The sequence below is a fragment of the Erinaceus europaeus genome, chromosome 7, assembly GCF_950295315.1.
Source record: "Erinaceus europaeus chromosome 7, mEriEur2.1, whole genome shotgun sequence".
NCBI lineage: Eukaryota > Metazoa > Chordata > Mammalia > Eulipotyphla > Erinaceidae > Erinaceus > Erinaceus europaeus.
Window position 1 is genome coordinate 32,469,499 of NC_080168.1, and position 22,930 is coordinate 32,492,428.

Here is a 22,930-nt window from a genome sequence, read left to right on the forward strand (position 1 = left end):
CTTGTGCATTGTAGCATGTGTGTTCAACTAGATGTGCCACGGCATATCCCTCCCTTTAAAAAACATTTTATTTAACTTTTGACTTTCTTGTGCCACTCTTCTTTTCATTGAAGCCCTATTAGGCATCTAACTGGTCAGGGCATGTTCTAACTCTTAAAAGATTCCAAAATGACCCACTTCTGTTTCTACTTCTGTTAGGATTTTTAGTTTTTCATTAGAGCTAGGTTACAAGCAGGCAGCCACATAATGAAGTACATTTTCACTAAAGTGTGAATGACTTAACTTCAAAAGAAGTATTAGTGCCTTTTTATTTATTTATTTATTTATTCCCTTTTGTTGCCCTATTATTTTTTTGTTGTAGTTATTATTGTTGTTGTTATTGATGTTGTTGTTGTTGGATAGGACAGAAAGAAATGGAGAGAGAAGGGGAAGAAAGAGAGGGGGAGAGAAAGATAGATACCTGCAGACCTGCTTCACTGCTTGTGAAGTGACTCCCCTGCAGGTGGGGAGCCGGGGGCTCCAACCGGGATCCTTACGCCAATCCTTGTACTTTGTGTCACCTGCACTTAACCCACTGCACTACTGCCCGACTCCCAGGGTCTTTTAACATAATATTTATGAATCTAATATTAGTGGTTTTTCAGTAGTAGAATGAAGGAAAAAAATATTATTTTCAGTCTTATAAAGAAACGTATTTCTGTCTGGAGTACTTCTCAGTAAGAAAGCCTGTTTTTCTCTTGAAAATCTGTCTGGGTCTCCTAAACTTTCTACTTTTGTCTTTCTTCTCCATCTCCAAATAAAATAAAACTAGTTGCCTCTTATTGATAATACTTTTTATTGAATCTCTCTAATTCTTACAATATTCTTCCTACGTTGCCCCCCCACCCCCCAGCATTTCTTTTTCTCTCCTTGTCGCTACAAGTTGCAAATTGTTTTTAGTGTTACCTATAAAAGCTTGCCTGATGCTCAGAAAGGGGAAGTGGAGAGAGAAAAGGAAATACAGCAGGGCCATTTGTGAATATGGTTCATTATTGAGTCAGGGACTTTCTGAACTCTCGCATATTGTCAGGTGGAGATGTACCTGTTTAGATTGAAATCACCAACTGTATACATTGTGGTGAAAATGCAAATCTTTTATTTTATTTTATTTATTGTACTATTTTTTATTGGGGAATTAATGTTTTACATTTAACAGTAACTACAATAGTTTGTACATGCATAACATTCCCCAGTTTCCCATATAACAATACAACCCACACTAGGTCCTCTGAATCCTTGGACCTGTATTCTCCCTACCCACCCACACCCACCCCAGAGTCTTTTACTTTGGTGAGATACGCCAATTCCATTTCAGGTTCTACTTCTGTTTTCTTTTCTGATTTGTTTTTCAACTTTTGCCTGATAGTGAGATCATCCCATATTCATCCTTCTGTTTCTGACTTATTTCATTCAACATGATTTTTTCAAGGTCCATCCAAGATCGGCTGAAAATGGTGAAGTCACCATTTTTTACAGCTGAGTAGTATTTCATTGTATATATATACCACAACTTGCTCAGCCACTCATCTGTTGTTAGACACCTGGGTTGCTTCTAGGTTTTGGCTATTGCAAATTGTGCTGCCAAGAACATATGTGTACACAGATCTTTTATGGATGGATATGTTGGGTTCCTTAGGATATATCCCCAGGAGAGGAATTGCAGGATCATAGGGTAGGTCCATTTCTAGCCTTCTGAGAGTTCTCCAGACTGTTCTCCACAGAAGTTGAACCAATTGATATTCCCACCAGCAGTGTAGGAGGGTTCCTTTGACCCCACACTCTCTCTAGCAAAAATGCAAGTCTTTTAATTAATTTATTTATTCCCTTTTGTTGCCCTTGTTGCTTTATTGTTTGTAGTTATTATTATTGTTGTTGTTATTGATATTGTTAGATAGGGCAGAGAGAAATGGGGAGAGGAAGGGAAGACAGAGAGGGGGGAGAGAGATTGACACTTGCAGACCTGCTTCACTGCTTGTGAAGCGACTCCCCTACAGATGGGGAGCCAGGGGCCGAACTGGGATCCTTGCGCTTTGCACCATGTGTGCTTACCCTGCTATGCCACTGCCCAACTCTGTTTTTTTTTTTTTTTTCCCTCCAGGGTTATTGCTGGGGCTTGGTGCCTGCACTAGGAATCCACTGCTCCTGGAGGCTGTTTTTCCCATTTAGTTGCCCTTGTTGTTGTGCTTATTGTAGTTGTTGTTGTCATAGCTGTTGTTGTTGTTGGATAGGACAGAAAGAAATGGTGAGAGGAGGGGAAGACAGAGAGTAGGAGAGAAAGATAGACACCTGCAGACCTGCTTCACTGTTTGCGAAGCGACCTCCTGCAGGTGGGGAGCCAGAGGCTTGAACCGGGATCCTTATGCTGGGCCCTTGCGCTTTGTACCATGTGCTCTTAGCCCTCTGCACTACCTCCTGACTCCCTAAAATGCAAATCTTTAAGGTTCAAATACCAGCTTGTTAGCTCTGTGACCTTGGGCAAATCACTAGACCTCTCTGAGTCACATTATCCTAGATGAATGATGAACAAAATAGTACAGTTTACCTCTATCATTGGTCTGGGGATGAAGTTAAATGATAAATGTGCTTAGCACAATATTTGGTATATCCAAGATAGATAAAATGGTAGCTATCTCTTTCCTGTTCCTCCTCCCCTTTCTCTTTCCTCTTCCCCTCCTCCTCCTCCTCCATCATCATCATCATCCTTTGCTGGAGGGCTCTTACTGCTCTAGCCCAGTTCTAACTAAAAGGAAGAAGGAGGAAAGCTGACACTGAAATTCCTCTTTCCATGCTTGGCTGTCCACCCAAGGAAAGTGGCGTGAGAGAGAAATTAGGATGACAGGTTCTCAAGCTCTTCTCTGCTTGCAGACTGTGAGATCAGCAACCAAACGGTTGCTCCTTTTCTCCTTCTCCTGCTGTATTCTCTGGCAGAAACAATTCCCTCACCCAGGTCTGGCTCTGCCCCGTGATCTGTGTGGTATTGCTCCCTATACGATAGCTGGTCGCTCATGCAAGATTCTTGCTGCCTGTCCCTAAGTAAGCAGCAAAGCAGACCACACACATTTCCCCATTAATCAAAGACTATTTTTAGGACAGAGAAAGGTCCTTCAAAAATCATCCTTTCCCTCCTGTTCTGAAGCAGAAGCAGTAATGACCGAGAGTGAAAAATACACTACAAAGCCAGCTGACGCCCTAATTTTTGCCAGTTCCTCTGTGGGATGGGAGCTTGGAAGGGGCCACACCAGCTTCAACCTCCCCTTTAAAATACAAGCCCAAGAATTTTGTCCTGAGAGTTTTCTAGGCTGTGGTCATGCAAGTTGCGTTGTGCCCACTTCATTAACATGTGAACTGTGCTGAGTCTGACCTATAGGGCATCCAGCAAACCCTCCTTCCAGAGCAAGCTACACACAAGGACTTGGTTAGCTAGACTTCTCTTTCTCACTGATATTCATATTCAGATTACAGCACACAGGATGGCCCGTGAGTAACTGGTATTCAGTGAGTAACTCTACATTTAGTGAAATGAGAAATGAAAGAAGTGAGTCCTTTTTCCTGGTTTTTCTTCTTCTTATTTTTCCACCCTACCTAGGGAGCCATTGTATGCTTCTGGAGGTAGAAAGTAACATGCATGTTTAAATAAAAAAAAAAGTAACATGCATGTGAGTCCAATGAAAAAGACTAAGCAGAGATGACTTTTGGGGTGGTGATGGGGATGGATGCTGATCTTTTAAGAGACACTGAGTACTAGATCCCTCTTTTATTCACGTATCTAAAGAATCCTTTTTTTTTTTTTACATTTCTTCATTATACTTTATTTATTTTGCATAGAGACAGAGAAATTGAGAGGGAACGTGGGGGGGCATGAGGGACAGAGACACACTTGCAGCCCTGCTTCACTACTGGTGAAGTTTTACTCTAAAGGTGGGGGCTGGGGTCTTGAGCCTGGGTCCTTGTGCACTGTAATGTGTGTGCTTAACCAGGTGTGCCATCACGTGGCCTGTGGTTCCCTCTTTTAAATGGCTGATAGTTATATATATGGAGGGGCATTTACTTTTATTGATTTAACATTGATTTACATGTCTTTTCTTTGTAAAGAGCTATCTATTTTATTTTTCTGAGAATGAGAGAAGAGACCAGAGTTCAGCTTGGAGGATAGCTAGGGGTTAATTCTGGTTCTTCAGGCATGCAAGTCTGTGCACTGACATGTTGATACATCTCTTGGGCCCTAAGTGGCTGATATTTTAATTGACAGATTCATAGAGGGTGTGGAAAAACATCCATTAGCCATTTACTATACCTCAAGGTTGGAGAAACACAGCTTACAAGGTGGATGTCTTGATGCTTGAGTGAGGTAATAAAATGGATGCTTTTGAAAATCCATAGATACTGTCAGGGAAGGAAGGCTGATGTAGGCGTTTGAAAATATTGAAGAAAGTAGGTCTTTCTTTTTTAAAAGACATCTTAAGGTAAATAACTACAGGAGTAGTGAAGCAAAAATCCTGAGGAGAGCTTTTGACAAAAGCAAGAATGTGAAACAGTTAATTCTTGACACACACAGAGAGGAGATGCCCAGATTGGAACAGCAGATGTGCCCCAGGGCCCCAGTGCACACAACAATTTGGGGTGAGAGGTGGGAGACAAAATAACTGAGGATCCTCAGCCTTCAACTGTAGCACAAATATAAGGGTTGGACCAGGGGAAACAGGAAGGACTGTAGCCTGATTCCACCTGATTCCAGCCAAATGACAGGCTCTGCACAACCCTGGAGGAATTATTTTCATGATTTCTTTTTTTTTAAATTTTATTTATTTATTTTCCCTTTTGTTGCCCTTGTTGTTTAACATTGTTGTGATTATTGATGTCCTTGTTGTTAGATAGGACAGAAAGAAATGGAGAGAAGAGGGGAAGACAGAGAGGGGGAGAGTAAGACAGACACCTGCAGACCTGCTTCACCACTTGTGAAGCAACCCCCCTGCAGGTGGGGAGCCGGGGGCTTGAACCGGGATCCTTAGGCCGGTCCTTGTGCTTCACACCACGTGCGCTTAACCCGCTGCGCTACCGCCCGACTCCCCTCATGATTTCTTTAAGTCACTCTGGGTGACAGTTATTCTCCTAACTGCCCTCATCAGTCAAAATGTAAACTAGATACAGCAATGCTATTTTAGTGACTGAAGAGAAATAGGATGGCAGATCAGAGAAAGACAGTTAAGGGTGAGGTGATAGATTGCAAAGGGAGTAGCTCCTAAATAACTGAAGGGATGTAAAAGGAACTTTGGATTGAGAGTGAGCAAACAAGGAAAGGAGGAAGGAAGAAGGGATAGAAGGAGGGATGGAGGGAGGGAGAGAGGGGCAAAGGACATTGAGATAAGAGGGAGAAAGAGAGAAATCCTCATAAAAAATTTAAACTGGGGTAGGGGTAGACAGTATAATGGTTATGCAAAAAGATTCTCATGCCTGAGGCTCCAAGGTCCCAGGTTCAATCCTCTGCATCCCCATAAGTCAGAGTTGAGCAGTGCTCTGGTAAAATATAATAAAATTTTAAACTGGAAATAATTTTGAAATTTTCTAACTACCCACTCAAACTCTTTTCCACATACATGTATATATGTACTTATGCTTCATTGTCTTCTTATTGGTGATAGTTATTAGAGAAATTTCCAAGAAGGAATATTTGTGTTTATTGACTTGCTAAACTTTGGTGGGGTTTGGCCAAATGTGGTCCTTAGTGCTTTTCTACCTTAGTGCTTAACACACACACACACACACACACACACACACACACACACACACACGGCAAAGCAGTGTGATTTGGGAATCTGAGAATCCACACTGGAGAGAGAAAAAGCCATAATTAGTGTTAATTGTTGACCCCACAGTTCAAGAATAGATACTCTTGAGAATGGGAAATGAGAACAAACATTAATTATTGAGTAGGGACCTTGGAGACAGACACTCTGGATTAAAAGGAAAGAGATAAATTGCATAATGAATGTTAATTTTCCCTCAAAGAATTGAGTGGTTGGTGGTTGGAAGGGAAAAAGGCTAAAATAATCATGAAAGAGAAACCTGTGTGTGTGTGTGTGTGTGTGTGTGTGTGGTGGAGGGAGGGTACAGGGGCTTACACAAACACTTTCCATCGCTGCTCACTGCAGTGTCCTTTCCTTCCTTACAGCTCCCATGACATTTGTTAGCAGGGTTTTTACTCAGAACTTTTATTATTTACCACCGTTGTCTGCCAGGAAGCTCAGATACTTCCCTGACAGCACAGAGGCCAGTGAACTGTGTCACTACGATACCGATAAGCTGAGTGGGCATGGCACTGGAATTTATTTATTAGTTATTACTACTATTTTTTGCCTTCAGGGTTATTGCTGGGGCTCCATGCTTGTACTACTAATCCACTGCTCCTGGTGGCTATCTTTTCCCCTTGTTGTTGCTGCTGCTGTTATTGTTGCTGTTGGATAGAACAGAGAGTAATGGAGAGAGGAGGGGAAGACAGAGGGGGAGAGAAAGATAGACACCTGCAGACCTGCTTCACTGCCTGTGAAGCGACTCCCCTGAAGGTGGGGAACCAGGGGATCCTTACTCTGGTCCTTGTACTCCATGCCATGTGCTGCTTAACCCATGGCACTACCGCCCAAGCCCCTTTCCTTTGTTTCTGTTTTCCACTTTGACTGGTTTTGCAATGAATAAGCGGAGCCTAGGGAAGAAGCAGTTATGGGTTGGGCAGTACTGCATCTGGTAGAATACGCATGCCACAATGTTCAAGGACCCGGTCAAAACCCTTGGACCCCACCTGCAAGGGGGAAGCTTTACGTGTGGTGAAGCAGTGCTACAGGTGTCTCTCTTTATCTCCCTCCCTTATTGATTTCTTTTTGTCTCTATGGAACAGCTAGATAAATAAATAAAGTGTTAAGAAAAGAAGCAGCCAGTTGTGGGTGGTCTGAGGTGGCCAGGTAAGGTGTCATACTGAAGGGAGGACTTCAGCAAGTAAATAACTAGAGCTGCAGTGTGATTTAACTAGAAGATCTCGAACCTTCTGGGCTTTAAATTTGCCACATAGAAGCTATGAGACTTGGAGCAAATCACCATGCACCTCTCTGGGCCTTGGTTTCCTATCCATAATGGAGAGAGTTTTCAAGCCATGGCCTCCTAGCTCTAGTGTTTCTTCGTCGTTCTCCCCTCTCCCAAATCTGGGAGTCATCTGAGGAAGGAAGAACTAGCTGGGCTATGGGAAAGGTGGAGGGACATAGTCAGGCTGTTTCCACTTCAACCAGGCAGCTCTGCTTTTACCTACTGGTATCCTCAGCAAGTCTGTGTGATAAAATGCTTGCTTTACTTAAACACTGATGGAGGAGGTGCCTAAATTCCTCTTGGCTCTGGGCTTCTCTAAAACAGCATGAATGCAAGGGAGGAAAAAGTCAGAGTTCCATAGATGATCTAAGAAACGATACATCAGTGGGGCTGGAGAAATAGCACAGTGATTACCCAAGTGGTTATTGAGGCTCTGAGGTCTCAGGCTCAATCCCTGGCACTACCACAAACCAGGGTAGAACAGTGTTCTGGTGAACAGTGGTAAAAGGAAGGAAGGAAGGAAGGAAGGGAGGAAGGAAGGAAGGAAGGGAGGAAGGAAGGAAGGAAGGAAGGAAGGAAGGAAGGAAGGAAGGAAGGAAAGCTAGTTCTGGGATGGTCAAATGTCTCACTTGGTTGGTGCTCTGCTTTGACACATACGTAACCCAGGTTTGAGACAGGACCCGCTTCACTGGAGGAAGCTTTAGTGCTGAAATTTCTCTCTCTCTTTCTCTCTCTTTCCTCCTTCTTCAATTCCTTCTTCTCTCTTTCTTTGTTTTTGCCACCAAGGTTATTTCTGGGTCTCAGTGCCTGCATGTTGATCCCACCATTCCCAGCAACAATTTAATTCTTTTTAAAAAAATTAATGAATACACTAAAATATTTTGTTTATTTTATTTTAATGAGATGAAGAGGGAGGGAGAGAGGTAGGGATAGAGATATATAGATAGGTCGATAGAGACCTGAGCACTGCTCAGCTCTGGCTTAAGATGGTGTGGGGGCTTTGACTTGGGACTTTAGAGCCTCAGGCATGAAAGTATTTTGCATAATAACCCTTATGCTATCTCCCCTGCACAATTAAAATTCTTACTATGATAGATACAGAGAGAAATAAGCAAGAGAGGAGCAGAGAGAAAGAAAGATACTTAAGGGACTGGGTAGTGGTGCACCTGGTTGAGCGCACGTTATAATGTACAAGGACCCAGGTTCGAGCCCCCAGTCCTCACTTCCAAGGAGAAAGCTTTGAAAGTGGTGAAACAGTGCTGCAGGTGTCTATCTGTTCCTCACCCTCTCTATCCCTCTTTTCCCTCTCGATTTCTGACTGTCTCTATCCAATAAATAAATAAAGATAATAATTATAAAAAAGAGATACTTACAATTTGCTCCACTACAGGTGGGGACTAGGAACTTGAACCTCTGTCCTTGGGCATAGTAATGTATTTACCACTGCTCAGACACTTCTCTCTTTCTCTTAGTTGTTTTTTAAAAACATTTGCCACTTATTTTTAAATTTAATTATCTTTATTTATTTATTGGATAGAGGTAGCCAGAAATTCTAGGGAAGGGGGAGATAGAGAGGGAAAGAGACAGAGAGACATCTGCAGCTCTGCTTCACCACTTGCAAAGCTTTCCCCCTGTAGGTGGGGACCAGGGGCTCGAACTTAGATCCTTGCACATTGTAACATGTGCACTCGACTAGGTGCACTGCCACTTGGCCCCTGCCTTTCTCTGTATATCTGAAATAGTCAGCTCTGAGCCGTGAAGCCCCAGATATAATAACAATAAAAATTGAAAGTGCGTGCCATCATATTAAAAAATAATTTGCTATTCAACAGTATGTATTGAATTTTTTTCTTAAAAAATTCCAGTGGATTCAGTGAAAACTATTATTTTTGACATTTTTCTTTTTCCAAGTCATAAGGTGGTTATGATACCACATTTCAGCCAAATATATAGTGAGGGAGTCTCTGTGCTTTGGAAATCACAGAGAGAGTACAGTCAAAAGCGAGGATACACTTCAGTGTCCCTGAGTGACTGATTTCCTGCTAGTGACACCAAGAACACCTGCAGTATTTCCAGGTTGTTGGTTTCTTTCTGGTGAGGAAAAGTCATTTTGTCTTGAATAGTGCTTGCTCTGCAGAATCTGGAATCCAGTTTAGTGGCTGAACATTGACTTGGCAGACTGAGGCTCCTGGATCAAATCCCCAAAATGGAACAAATGTCTGCTTATCATCTGAGATATTGGAGTTCTATGAGTCAAGTACTGGGGCAATTGGACCTAATCCCAACTTATTTTTTACCATGTGAAGAAAGACCCAAAGTAGTGAAATTATTTGCTAATAATAATAAAAAATTACAGGTGATAGACTAAAACCCAAGATGTTGGAATTTTCTCCAAGGTTCTTTCTTTCTGCTCACACTGCCTCACCTAGAGCTCCTTTCCCCTCAGATGTCTGAACATCTTCCCAAGGCAACAGCTGTGAGGAGAAAGACTCCTCAAAGAAAATCATCCGTTGTCAAATCTACCATCAAGTTGGGAAGGATTATTTTACCTATGGGTTCCTACAACCCACACATCACAAATGACAGATGTGGTGAACAAAGGGAAAGCCAACCACTTAGCATATGTCGGCCCCCATGTATTCAGTGTTTGGAGACCAGTCAGGATATACTTGGGTCCTTCATCTTTCTGCTTATCAAATTGTGGACCATCAGGGAATGACACCAAATACATGATCTACGACTGAAATCAGATCAGCCCCAAACCTTGTGTCTTAAGGCAATAAGCCTCTATCATACCTCACAGAGTTTCTTCAGGGATCTCAGAGTGGCTAAGTGTGTGATTCTGGGGCAGACTTTCATGAGACCGTGGTCAAAGTGTAAGCCAGGGATGGAGTCATCTTGAGGCGTCACTGGAGCTGGGCATGTTCTCTCAAGGACTCATAAGCCTGGCAAGTTTGTTTTGGCTGTTGGTAAGAAGCTTTATTTTCTTGCTGTGTAGAATTCTTTAGAAGGCTGATGGCCTTTAGAAAGATTTCCCCAGAGTGGCTAAATCCAGAGAGAGCGAGGTGGAAAATTTCCCTCAGTGCCAGGGCTGGGTGGTGATAGTGCACCTGGTTGAGCGCACATGTTACAGTAAGCAAGGACCCAGGTTCTAGCCCCTGGTCCCCACCTGCAGGGAGAAAGCTTTGCAAGTGGTGAAGCAGGGCTGAGGGTGTCTGTCTTTATATATCCCCATTTTCCTCTTGATTTCTGGCTGTCTCTATCCAATAAACAAAGGCAATAAAAAGTTAAATATATATATATATATATATTTTTTTTTTTTTTTTTTTTAAAGAAGCTTCCCCTCAATGCCTCTGTGGCCCAGACTCAGAACTCACACACCATTATTTATGCCACATCCTATATTTATCAGAAGTCAGTCGCTGTGTCTAGTTCATAGGCAAGCAAAAGGGAATTAAATTCTCTCTATTGAGGGAAGATGTCAAGGAATGCTGGACTTAAAAACACAAGGTCCTAAGTTCCATCCTAGGAATTGCATGGGCCAGAGTGATACTCTGGCTCTCTCTCTATTCTCTCTATTAATGAATTAGTCAATTAATCAGTCAATCATTTTTTTAAAAGAACTCCTGATAAAATAAACTTTAAAATAAAAAATTTAATTGATGAAAAGCAAAAACAAATGAACCCGAAGCCTATATGATGTTATATAATGTAACGAAACCTCAATAAAATAAATACTTTTTAAACAGAGAAAGCAACATAGAGAACAGAGCCAATATTTTGACTTGTATGCTTCCAAATGAACTTTTCCTTAAGCTTTTGAATTTGCAAAATGATGCAATACCCCAACATGATCAAGAGTGTTGAGTTCCAGTTCTTGTCTCCACATATTTTTTCTGAAGGCTTAGATTCATTCTTCAGTGCTGTACAAAAGCAAGATACCATGATCTAATTGTTTAAGAATTTATTTCCAAATAGATGTTGATGGAGTCTGAAAGTCTCAGAAAGATCAGACAGATCATATTCCTTTCTTGACTCAAGATTTTTGAAAAAAATCAAAACAACAACAACTATAATCCCAGGAGAAATTTTCTTTGGGGCACATAGGGTGTTTAGTTAACCACAGACATTTCTTGGACAAGCTAGATAACCTATTTTAGAGAAAACAGATACAGAAATTACAATCACCACACAAGTGGGCTTGAGAGAGAGCAGTGGGCTGAGGCTACAGCCAGGTACTTGTAGGAGATGAAGTGAATTTCGAGATAAAAGTATCCCTGGGGGCCAGGTGGTAGCGCAACAAATTAAGCTCACATGGGCTCACATGGTGCAAAGCGCAAGGACCAGCATAAGGATCCGGGTTCAAGCCACCAGCTCCTCACCTGCAGGGGTGTCACTTCACAAGCGGTGAAGCAGGTCTTCAGGTGTCTATCTTTCTCTCCCCCCCTCTTTCTTCCCCTCTTCTCTCTATTTCTCTTTGTCCTATCCAACAACAAAGACAGCAATCATGACAACAACAATGATAAACAATAGGGGCAACAAAAGGGAAAAAATAGCCTCCAGGAGCAGTGAATTTGTAATGCTGACACCAAGCCCCAGTAATAACCCTGGAGACAAAAAAAATAAAATAAAATAAAGAATAAAGAATAAAGCTGTAAACCTACTCTAAGTATAGTCATCATTAAAAATATATATATCCCTATGAATCCCTGTGTTCATAGCTTCACTGTTCACAGTAGCCAAAGAGTGGAAGCAACCTAAATGCCCATTAATAAGTGACTGTATAAAGAGGTTATGGGGACCAGATGGTGGTCCATGTTGTTGAGCACACATGTTACCTTGTAGAAGGACCTGGGTTCAAGCCCCTGGCCCCCATCTGTAGGGAGAAAGTTTTATGAGCAGAGAAGCAGCTCTGCAGGTTCTCTGTGTCTCTCTGTCTTCCCCTTCCTTCTTGATTTCTCTCTTGTCTATCTAATAATTAATAAAAAAAAAAGAATTAAAAAAGAACTTAGAGAAATATATTCCATAGAATACTACTCTGCAATGAAGGAGATAATATTGTGTTCTTTGGGACAAAATGGGTAGAACTGAAGGTGCTTACACTTAGTGAGATGAGGAAAGATGTGAAAGATAACTACCGGGTGGTTTCACTCATATATGGGAGCTAGAGAATTGAAACATGAAGCTGTGAAAAACAAACAATAGAAGCAAACAAACTGTGTCTAAGTTTTTGTGAGAACTATATGGTAATTATTATTGGGGGGGGCACAGGACTTGGGTGGTGGACATGGTGTGGAATTATACCCTGTAATCTTATAAACTACTATTAATCACAAAAGAACAAAAGAAAGAAAGAGAGAGAGAAAGAAAGAAGTAGAGAGAAAGAAATAAAGAAAAAAAGAAAGAAAGAAAGGTGCCATAGGCAACAGTTAAAAAACAAAGAAAGAAAAAAGAAGAGAAACTATCCCAGGAAAGATGGACCTTTGCTTGGAACCTGAAGTAAATTCAAATATTTGGAGATAAGTTGGCAAACCCTGGGAGATGAGAGCAGGAAGGTTGAATATGTAGGTCATCTGAAAGATGAGAAAGTATGAGCTTGGTTCAAATGAGAGGTGAGAGTGGGAAGGGTAGGACAAGGATGATTTTTAAGATGAACTTGAACAAACTGAGTCTCAAAGAGTTTGATTTGGTTGGAGCAAATCCTTTGCAAGAGTTGCAAATGTTTTAATATACATTGTCTCAAAACAAGAAGATCATTTCCATTAGTAGGGACTCTGAAAGATACATACATACATACACACACACACACACACACACACACACACACACACACACATATATATATTTTATGGTCTCTTGTAGGAAGGTGTGGACTTAAGATTGTGTCCCATCTTCTAGGGCATCACCCAATCACCATCAAGATTGTCTGTTCAGGAAAGACCAGAGATAGTGACTGATTACCTGATTCACTGAGTGCAAGTTTACAGTGTTTCTAGGTTTGAAAGGCAAGGAAGATTAAATGCATGCTCATAGGATGAGGATAAGATGGCAGGTAAGTGTCCATTTATTGAGCATAAGTTTTGTTTCTCTTTTTGAACACTTTTTTTTTCTTTCTTTCTTTTTTTTTTTTTTAACACTTCTTGTGACAGTGTGTTAGATGCCAGGAATACTGAAATGATCTATACATCTTACTACCAACGTGACAATAAAATTAAAGCTTAATGATTTCCCTTTCTGCTTCTGACTTTTGCTTTGCCAAAGATAAGAATTATTTCTTCTGGAGCAGCGTGGACAAATGTGCAACAGGTGAACAGAGTTGTATCTGCTCTCCAGCTGTTGTAACAGCTGTGTCACACTGACCGTGGTCTCCACCTGTCTGATTTCTGCTTCTGTCAATTCAGTACCAATCTATTTTTATACTCGTGCCATGGTTTAACCTATATGGTAGTGGAATTTTCTTACTGCTGAATTTGGAATCAAATGTGTTCTAGTTTCTGGAAAGCCATATGCTACATGGCTAAGTCAACAGCAAGATACGAAATGTTATAATAACAGGGGATTTCTCAGTTGCTGGCAGTGGAGAGGTTGATCCTCTTGCTATATTATTATTATTATTCACCAGACCTATTGCTGGGGCTTGGTGGCTACATAGTGATCCCCCTGTGGCTATTCCCCCCTTTACTTTCTGATACAGAGAAAAATAGAGAAGCAGAGAGAAAGGGAGATACCTTTAGCAATACTCCACCATTTGTGAAGCTCCCCCCCTTGTAGGTGGGAACCAGGGGCTTGAACCTGGGTCCTTACACGTGGTAATATGCATTTTCTTTTATTTATTTTTATTTAATTAATTTTTTTGGTAATATGCATTTTCTACCAGGTGCACCACCAGTTGGCTCTGACCTCTCTTGCTTTCAAGGGGATGAGGAATCCTGGGCACAGAGAGGCTGAGAGGGGCTGACCCAAAGTCATCTGTCAACATAGAGGACAAGCTGGAGCTCTCCAGTCTCCTGACTCTGAATCCACACTCTCTTTCTTAAGCTGGCCATGACATAATGCACAAAACAAATGCAGACTGGATCTCGCCCATCGGGGCCCTGCTGGCTGTGTGCCGCGTGCACACACATCATGGTGTTTCCTGGGTGGCTGACACTCATCACCCTCTGACTTCATTCTTTTTTCTCTTTGTAAAATGGCTATCGTCCCGAGCCTCTCCCCCTCTCCCTCTCCCTCTCCCTCTCCCTCTCCCTCTCCCTCTCCCTCTCCCTCTCCCTCTCCCTCTCCGTCTCCCTCTCCCTCTCCCTCTCTCTCCCCAAAAGTTAACATGCCAGAGGGGTTTTTGGAAACCGCCTTGCTGTCTGTCAGGAGCCAGATGATTCACAGCAATGAACCAATGCGCATAACAAGGAAACCTGATTGGATTACCAATTAGCCACCTCCACCTCAGGAGGGTGGTTGGAAAGAAGAGAAAAGACGGTTGTTTAGTTTGGGCAAATACCAAAAGGGCTTTATCGCTCTCATCACAGCATCAACAGAGCACATTAGACCTCCTCCTAGCCCTCCACGGGAACTTCTCTTTTCAGATGCTCAGCAAGAACTGACTTGTTAAGCAAACATTGGGTTATTGTGTCTCTGCTACAGAAGCACTCTGTGTCAGGGAGAGAGGAGGGACAAACTGACTGGCATCTGCTTTTAATGATGGCTCACTGTGGGGAAGTTTCAGCCACTGTAGGTGAGCTCTTTCCCTGTGACAAGGAGGCTGACATGGGAGGGATCCCCTTACCTTCATGTAGCAGCAGTTCCTGGGTTGAGAGGGGCTCTGGGAGGGAAAGGCAGACATTTTCTCCATCTGGACCCCATAAGAAGTGTCCCAGGTCTCTGGATGCTTCTTGAAAATAAGCATGAACACAGGCAGTGTTAGTACTAATGCAGGGGAAGGAGGCTGACCTGGACTGAGTCCCCCAAAGCGCCCAGGAACAGATGCCTGTGTGTCAGGTAGTCAGCCCTATCTGGACTTGCATAGTACAGAGTGACTGTTTAGGCCCTGTACTCTGGAGGTCAAGGTGAGATGAACAAGATGGGCCTTCCACCAGCCTGTACTATGGATTCTATGAGAATCTGGAAAGGTTCCCTTCAAAAACACTAAGCAGAACTTGTACTGGAGTTGGTGTATTGCACCAAAGTGTGTGTGTGTGTGTTGGCGGGGGGGGGGGGGGGGGGGGCAGAAAGTTCAGTCCCTGGAAGACAGGAGGACCTAGTGGGGGTTGAATTGTTATGTGGAAAACTGAGAAATGTTACACATGTACAAACTATTGTAATTTATTTTACTGTTGACTGTAACCACTACTTCTCCAATAAAGAAGTGAAAGGAAGGAAGGAAGGAAGGGAGGGAGGGAGGGAGGGAGGGAGGGAGGGAGGGAGGAAGGAAGGGAGGGAGGGAGGGAGGGAGGGAGGAAGGAAGGGAAGGAGGGAGGGAGGAAGGAAGGAAGGAAGGAAGGGAGGGAGGGAGGGAGGAAGGGAAGGAGGGAGGGAGGGAGGAAGGAAGGAAGGAAAAAAGGAAGGAAGGAAGGAATTTAGGTTCCTTTCTGTGCTAACATAGCTCTACATGGGCAAGGCTAGGCTGGTGGAATGCATGCTCACGAAGGACTGGGAGATTCTTCCTCGGGTGTCCAGCCCTGGGTACAAGACTTGGCCCTTTCTGCCTTGCTTACCCTCTCGGTCACAGGCCTCTGTGTGGTGCTCAGCACACACTCTGTGACCAAGTGCTGACTCCAGGGAACTCAGGTCAAGGAGATGAGAGTTGGCTTTCCCTCTGCTGCCTAGAAATACTGAAGGTGTATGGATACTCCCAGAGGGATAAAGAATAGAAAAGATATCAGGGGAGGGGATGGGATATGGAGTTCTGGTGGTGGGAATTGTGTGGAGTTGTACCCCTCTTATCCTATGGTTTTGTTAGTTTCCTTTTTATAAATAAATAAATAAAAAAGAAATACTGAAGGTGTTTCTATGACTTCCCATTCCCTCTCTCCAAGGAAAAGCATCAGGAGTAGACCTGGCCACGGGTCATGGAGGGTATTTGTAGGGGCACCACTGCTAGTCACAGAGGCACACCACATGCTTGGAGACACACCTTCGCACATACTTACATAAAAGGTGCACACACTTGGAAATACAATATGGACGCAACCACGCACATGAATGTGCTTATCCCTGTGCTCAGATGCACATTTGTCTGCAATTCTGCCCAACAATCACATGTATTGCAGGGGTGCACTCATGTGCACAAGGCATGTTTCTCTGCAGGCAGACACATGCAGGTACAGGCAGGTGTGAATGTCTGCAGGGAAAAACACACCTGTCTGCAGCCATACCTGTGTTTTCACTGATACCTTCATGTACACAGTCTCAACCTATACCTCGGAAAGCAGTTACTGAATATGCTTGGTGGTGTTGGTGTGGTGAGAGTGGGAGTGGGATAGAGGGGGGAGAGCTGGAGAAATTTGGCTAAAAAAGTGAGGTATCCCTGAGCCAGCAGGAAGATGAAAGATGTGGTATCAGTGTCTTCTTGGTGGCTCTAGCTTTCATGGACCACTCTGAATTTGAGTTTCAAATTGCAGCCCTGGGTGCAATTCTGCACTTTTAAAAATTTATCTATTGGGGAGTATCTATTGGCAGTAGCGCAGCGGGTTAAGCACACGTGGCGCAAAGTACAAGGACCAGCATAAGGATATTGGTTCGACTCCCGGCTCCCCACCTGCAGGGGAGTCACTTCACAGGTGGTGAAGCAGGTCTGCAGGTGTCTATCTTTCTCTCCCCCTCTTTGACTTCTCTTCCTCTCTCCATTTCTCTCTGTCCTATCCATCAACGAACAACATCAACAACAACAATAATAACCACAACAAGTTTACAAAAATAAGGCAACAAAAGGGGGTAAATGGCCTCCAGGAGCAGTGGATTCATGGTGCAAGCACTGAGCCCCAGCAATAACCCTGGAGGCAAAAAAAAAATTTATTTTAATGAGAGAGATACAGAGAGAGTGAGAGACAACAGTGCACTGCTCAGCTCTGGCTGAATGGAATGGAACCTGGGACTTCAGAGCCTCAGGCACAAAAACCTTTTGCATAACCATTATGCTGTCTTCCCAGCCCTGTAGTTCTCTGAACAGACAGAGATACTTGCTTCATGTAATTTGGCGTCTCCTTTAAGCATCTCTGGTGTTTAGCCAGAGAAAGAGCAGAAAGCTCTGATAAGGGAGAGACAGCTAGTTGGGCTGCAATGTCTACAAGAAAGGTTTGTTTTTCTTTAGTGTCGGACTTCCTTATGGGAATTCCAGGGATCATTTTGACTCTGAGCAATTTTGCTTTATGAGCTGCCTTTAGATCAAAGTCCCCACTGGGGTGCACCATCTGCTTTCTTATTCCTATAGATGCCTCTTGGCTTCCTCCTAAATTGTCAGTTGTTAAGAATAAGAAGTGGGTAAGTCATGGGGGCTGGGTGGAGGTGCACCCAATTAAATGTTCCTAGTACTAAGTGCAAGGACCCGTGCAAAGATCTGGGTTTGAGCCCCTGGCTCCCCACCTGCAATGAAGCAGGTCTGCAGGTCTCTATCTTTCTCTCTTCCTCCTCTCTCTCTCTCTTTCTCTCTTTTTTAGATATTTCAATAGAGATTCAATCAGTTTTCCCCTCTCATATTAATTAGTGATTTATGAGACTACAAGTTAGTAGGTGTGTACATCAACACCATTCCCACCATCAAAGGACTATTCCCCCTCCCCCCCAGTGAAGCTAAACATCTACTCTCACCCTTCACCCAGAGATTTTTACTTTGGTAAAAATTTCTCTCTATTCTATTCAATAAAATGAGAAAAATGGCCACCAGGAGCAGTGGATTTGTAGTGCTAACACTGAGTCCAGCAATAATCTTGGAAGCAAAGAGGAGGAGGAGGAGAAGTGGGCAAGTCATAGAGGGTGTGGCCATGACCTATGTAACATCCCCCCCCCCCCCTCAGAAAGCAGGGTCTTTCTCTATGCATCAGTCTCAGGCTCAGTTCTCGGGCTAGGGGTTGAACTCTCTGCTGGGACTCCCTCTCTTGGCTGGGGCACCAGGCTTCCTCACCCCTTGGGAGGGTCATAGCATGGTGGTGGGCTGGCCTGCTGAATCTGGTAGCATGTCTCGAGTGAGCAAGGGGAGCTGAGTCACCACACGCAGCTGCCATGAAGCACATGGAGGAGCTTGGTTATGCATGATGGTACAGCAAACCTTAAGACATGTACTGACTCCTTAGAAACAGGCCTGGTTGTTACTAATTCCACTGGTGCAACTGGAAACGCAACCTGCTACCCCCTCCAGCAGGTGTGTGTGTGGGGGGAAGCCCTTCAGAGCTTCAAACAGTTCAGAGTTCAAAAGACAATGTCTTCTTTGGGGGCCGTGCTATGCACCTCCAGGAGTGATTACCTGCCGGGAGAGTTCTCCTGGGTGACTGTGCGTTCAGGAAGCCTTTGGGGCTGAAGTGACCTGGTGTAGGGTCTGGATGCTGCTGGCTCTCTGGGCTTCTTCTTCCTTCAGTCTGGGATGGAAGAGCCGGTGGTGGGGCAGCAGCATCTTCAGAAGTAGAAGGAGACAAAGTTTGAGTAGATAGAACTTCTGAGAATGAGAGGAGGAATGACCTCCATGTTGGTGGATAGCTCCTTGTGTCTAGGGTGGTCTTAGTCCCCCAAGCCTCCCAAGTGTCTGTTTTTCAGTCCCACTTAGGAGCAGAAATCAGGCATCTTTCCTGGCCAGAGTGAAATTTGTCTTGGCTGGAACTCCATTTGGGAAATTTCTAAGAACTAGGAGGAATTGAACAGTGGTTGTGATTTCTTATCTTAATATCTTACTTATGTATTTTTGCAGCACTAGCGTTTTTCACATGTGTGATTCCACTGCTCTCAGGATAACTTTCCCTCTCTTCCTTCCTTCCTTCCTTCCTTCCTTCCTTCCTTCCTTTCTTCCTTTCTTCCTTTCTCTCTTTCTTTTTTTTTACTTCAGATTGGGGGCAGGGGCACAGAGAAACAGAGAAATAAGGAGCAGTAGAGGGAGAGACACCACAGCACAGCCCCTCCATTCCTGGAGTTGCGGTTGCTGTCCAGGCTGGAACCCAGGGCCTCACACACAGGAAGGCTGGTGCTCTATCTAGTGAGCTAATTTTTGGCCTCTTGTTTCTCATAACTGATGAGTTCTTGAGCTAAGAGAAAGACCAGAGTGACTCAGGAGGTGGCACAATGGTTAGGAAACTGGACATGCAAGCATCAGGTCCTAACTTCCCTCCCTAGGGCCATATGAGCCAAAGTGATGCTCTGGCTCTCTCTCTTTCTCTCTACCCATCCCTATCTTTATCTCTATCTTTCTATCTCTATCTCTCTTTCTATCTCTCCTGTTCTCTCTATCTATCTTGTTTTCTATCTCTTTCGATTTCTCTATCTATATCTCTCTATCTACGTCTCTACCTATCTCTGTCTCTTTATCTCTGTCTCTCTATCTGAAAAAGCCGACCTGGAGTGAGGAAGCCCTGCCAAAGACCAAAGGATTTCCACATGTAGGAAACCCACTAAGTCTTTCATTCAAACCCGTGCTGCTCAGGAGCCGCCTGTTTACAAGGCTGAGTCCCATGTTGAGCTTTTAGACCAGCTTTCCCCAGGGTGCTGCTGCTGCTGGTGGCAGGGGATGGGCAGGCTGCAGCTATCTTGTCCCGTGGGCATGGCAGCCCAGGCGGGAGGGCGTGCCGCTGAGGAAGGCCAAGGACAAACCAGCAGTGAGCGCCTGAGCAACTGATGCTGTGACTCACGGGAGGAAAGCTGCTCTCTGACCTCTTTGCCCACAGAGTGACCCTTGTGTACATTTGGATTTTTAAAAAATAAATTAAAAAATATTAAAAACATTTTTATAGGGTCGGGCGGTAGCGCAGCAAGTTAAGCATACATGGCGCGAAGTGCAAGGACTGGCTCAAGGATCCTGGTTCGAACCCCTGGCTCCCCACCTGTAGCGAGGTCACTTCATGGGTGGTGAAGCAGGTCTGCAGGTGTCTGTCTTTCTCTCCCTCTCTGTCTTCCCCTCCTCTCTCCATTTCTCTCTGTCCTATCCAACAACAACAACAGCAGCAATGGCAACAATAACAATAATAACAACAACAGAGAAGCCATTACAGAAGCTAGAACTCCTACCTTCTGCACCCCCAAAATAATTTTGGTCCATACTCCCAGTGGAGGAGAAGTGATAGGAGGAAGAAGATAAGAAGACTCTGAACTCCAACTCCATTAGGACCCAGAGATAGAAGAGGGATAAGAGAGGGATATTTGGATGTAGTAATAGGGTTATGCTTGGAAAGGAAGAGAAGACTGGACTTTAAAAGAAAAAAAAGAGGGCAATTGTATACAAATACAGACAGATAGTTATAGAAATCATAGTTAACCTGGGAGTTAGGTGGTAGTGCAGCGGGTTAAGCATACGTGGCAGAAAGCACACTGACCGACCGACATCAGGATCCAGGTTCGTGCCATCAGTTCCCCACCTGCAGGGGAGTCGCTTCACAAGTGGTGAAGTAGGTCTGCAGGTGTCTATCTTTTTCTCCTCCTCTGTCTTTCCCTCCTCTCTCCATTTCTCTCTGTCCTATCCAACAATGATGACAACAATAACAACTACAACAATAATAACTACAACAATAAAACAACAAGGGCAACAAAAGGGAATAAATAAATAAATATTAAAAAAAAAGAAATAATAGTTAACCCATATCTGCAACCTTAGGAAAACTGCTGTAGCTTCCAGCAGAGGGACTGGGGATTCAGAACTCTGGTGGTGGGAATGGTATGGAGTTGTACCCCTGTTGACAGGTAATTTTGTAAATCAATATTGAATCACTAATATAAAAAAATAATAGAAATACTTTACTTTTTATTGAGAGAGAGAGAGAGAGAGAGAGAGAGAGAGAGAGAAAGAGTGCAGAGCACCACTCCACTACCTTCTTCAGTCCTGGGGTCAGCAGGAACCCCTGATGTAAGGTAGGTATCCCACTGTTGAACCACCTCCCTGCGGCCTCTTAGGATTTGTGACTGAGGACCCTTGGTGTCGTGCCTTGCTGTCCTTGAGAGGGAACTATCTTTGGGCTGCAGAGGGGAGCACTACCTTGTGGAGAGATGGTGTCTCTGCTTGTGTCCACTGGGAGATGCCCTGCTAAGCCCTTTAGCCTCCAGAAGGACGCACGCTTCAGAGGGAGTTTCCCTGAAGGCCTGGCATCTTCTGCTTCTGGTCCCGACGCAGGCTGAGATGCACCTTGGGGACAGAGAGCGAGCCACATTGTACTGTATGTTCGTGGTTTTAAAAATATGTTTATTATTGGGGTCTGGGCAGTGATGCACCTGGCTAAGCTCACATGTCGCCATGTGTGAAGATCAGGGTTTGAGACCTTGCTCCCCATCTGCAACGGGGAAACTTCCCAAGTGGTGAAGCAAGTACTAAGGTGCCTCTTTGACTCTCTTCCTCTCTATCTCTTCCTCCCCTCTCAAATTCTTCTATCCTATCAAATAAAGAGAGAAAAAAAAGAGAGTGGGTGGGCGGTGGCATATCCAGTTAAATTCACATAGTACTAAACCCAAAGACCCACCCAAGGATCCAGGTTCGAGTCCCCAGCTCCCTACTTGCAGTGGGGATGCTTCACAAGCGGCGAAGCAGGTCTGCAGAGGTGTCTATCTTTCTCTCTTTTTGTCACTCCCTTCTTTCTCAGTTTCTCTCTGTCCTATCCAATAAAATGAGGGGGAGGGGAAGGCCACTAGGAGTGGTAGTAGTGCTGGCACTGAGCCCCAGTGACTGGAAGTTAAAAAAAAAAACCAAAGATGGCCATCAGCAGTGGATTTGTTGTGCTGGCACTGAACCTCAGTGATAAACCTGGTGGTAACTGGTAACAACAACAAAAAAGTTTATTGTTACTTTTTAAAAAAAGATTTTATTTTTATTTTATTAGTGAGAAAGATAGGAGAGAAAGAACCAGACATCACTCTGGTACATGTGCTGCTGGGGATTGAACTCAGGACCTCAAGCTTGAGAGTCCAGTGCTTTATCCATTGTGTAACCTCCCAGGCCACTACTATTACTTTTTATTTGAGAGAGAGGGACCAGAGCATCAACCCAACAATTTATAATGCCCCATTATTTGTTGTTTATATGTGGCACTAGGGATAAGCTAGGCATTACAAGTGCAAGCCGTGTGCTCTATCTCTGAACCACCTCCCTGGCCTGGCCAGCGCCTTTTGCCAGCATCTTTCACTTATTGGCGGGAGGAGAGGATTGCTTCTTTCCCTGCTCAGACCAAGCAGTTTGGGTGGAACTGTGCTCTTCTCCTGGGCTCAGGGATGGACACATGACTTAAGCCTGAGTAGTGAGAGCCCCTCCTTACCTTTGCCACAGTGGAAATTTTGGTACTTTTGCAAATGTTTGTAAGAGTCACATCTGCCCTTCATTTCTCCCGTCGTTTTATTGGGGGTTAGTGGTTTTATAGTACATTATGGTACAAGTTGTCTTCTCCCCATGATAGTTGACTGCAAAACACTCTTGCCCCCAACTTAGCTTGAAGGAATCATGCCAAATGAGACAAGCCAAAATGGAAGGATACAGGTCTCCTCACAGGCCCTCTTTTTCCAAAATGAAGTTAACCAGTAGGAAGTGAGCATAGAGTTGCTGGAGGCCATCTTTCCTTACCCATGGGAATAGCCTTCAGCAGGAAAAACTGACAGAGATGAGAGACAAATATTGCCCAGAGACTGTTATCTGAGACTTGGTTCCAACTGAGTT

The 22,930-nt window shown here is 43.9% G+C and overlaps 1 protein-coding gene across 1 annotated transcript in view; it reads right to left on the minus strand.

Annotated features, from left to right (window-relative positions):
• The window catches only part of KIAA2012 (KIAA2012 ortholog), a 189,284-nt gene that overhangs the window by 111,611 nt on the left and 54,743 nt on the right, over positions 1-22,930 (minus strand). Inside the window, exons 9-11 of the mRNA XM_060194124.1 lie at positions 21,269-21,415; positions 18,563-18,709; positions 14,891-14,995 (exon numbers count right to left, since the gene is read on the minus strand). Of these exons, the coding sequence (XP_060050107.1) occupies positions 14,891-14,995; positions 18,563-18,709; positions 21,269-21,415 (399 nt within the window). The remainder of the gene's footprint in view (positions 1-14,890; positions 14,996-18,562; positions 18,710-21,268; positions 21,416-22,930) is intronic.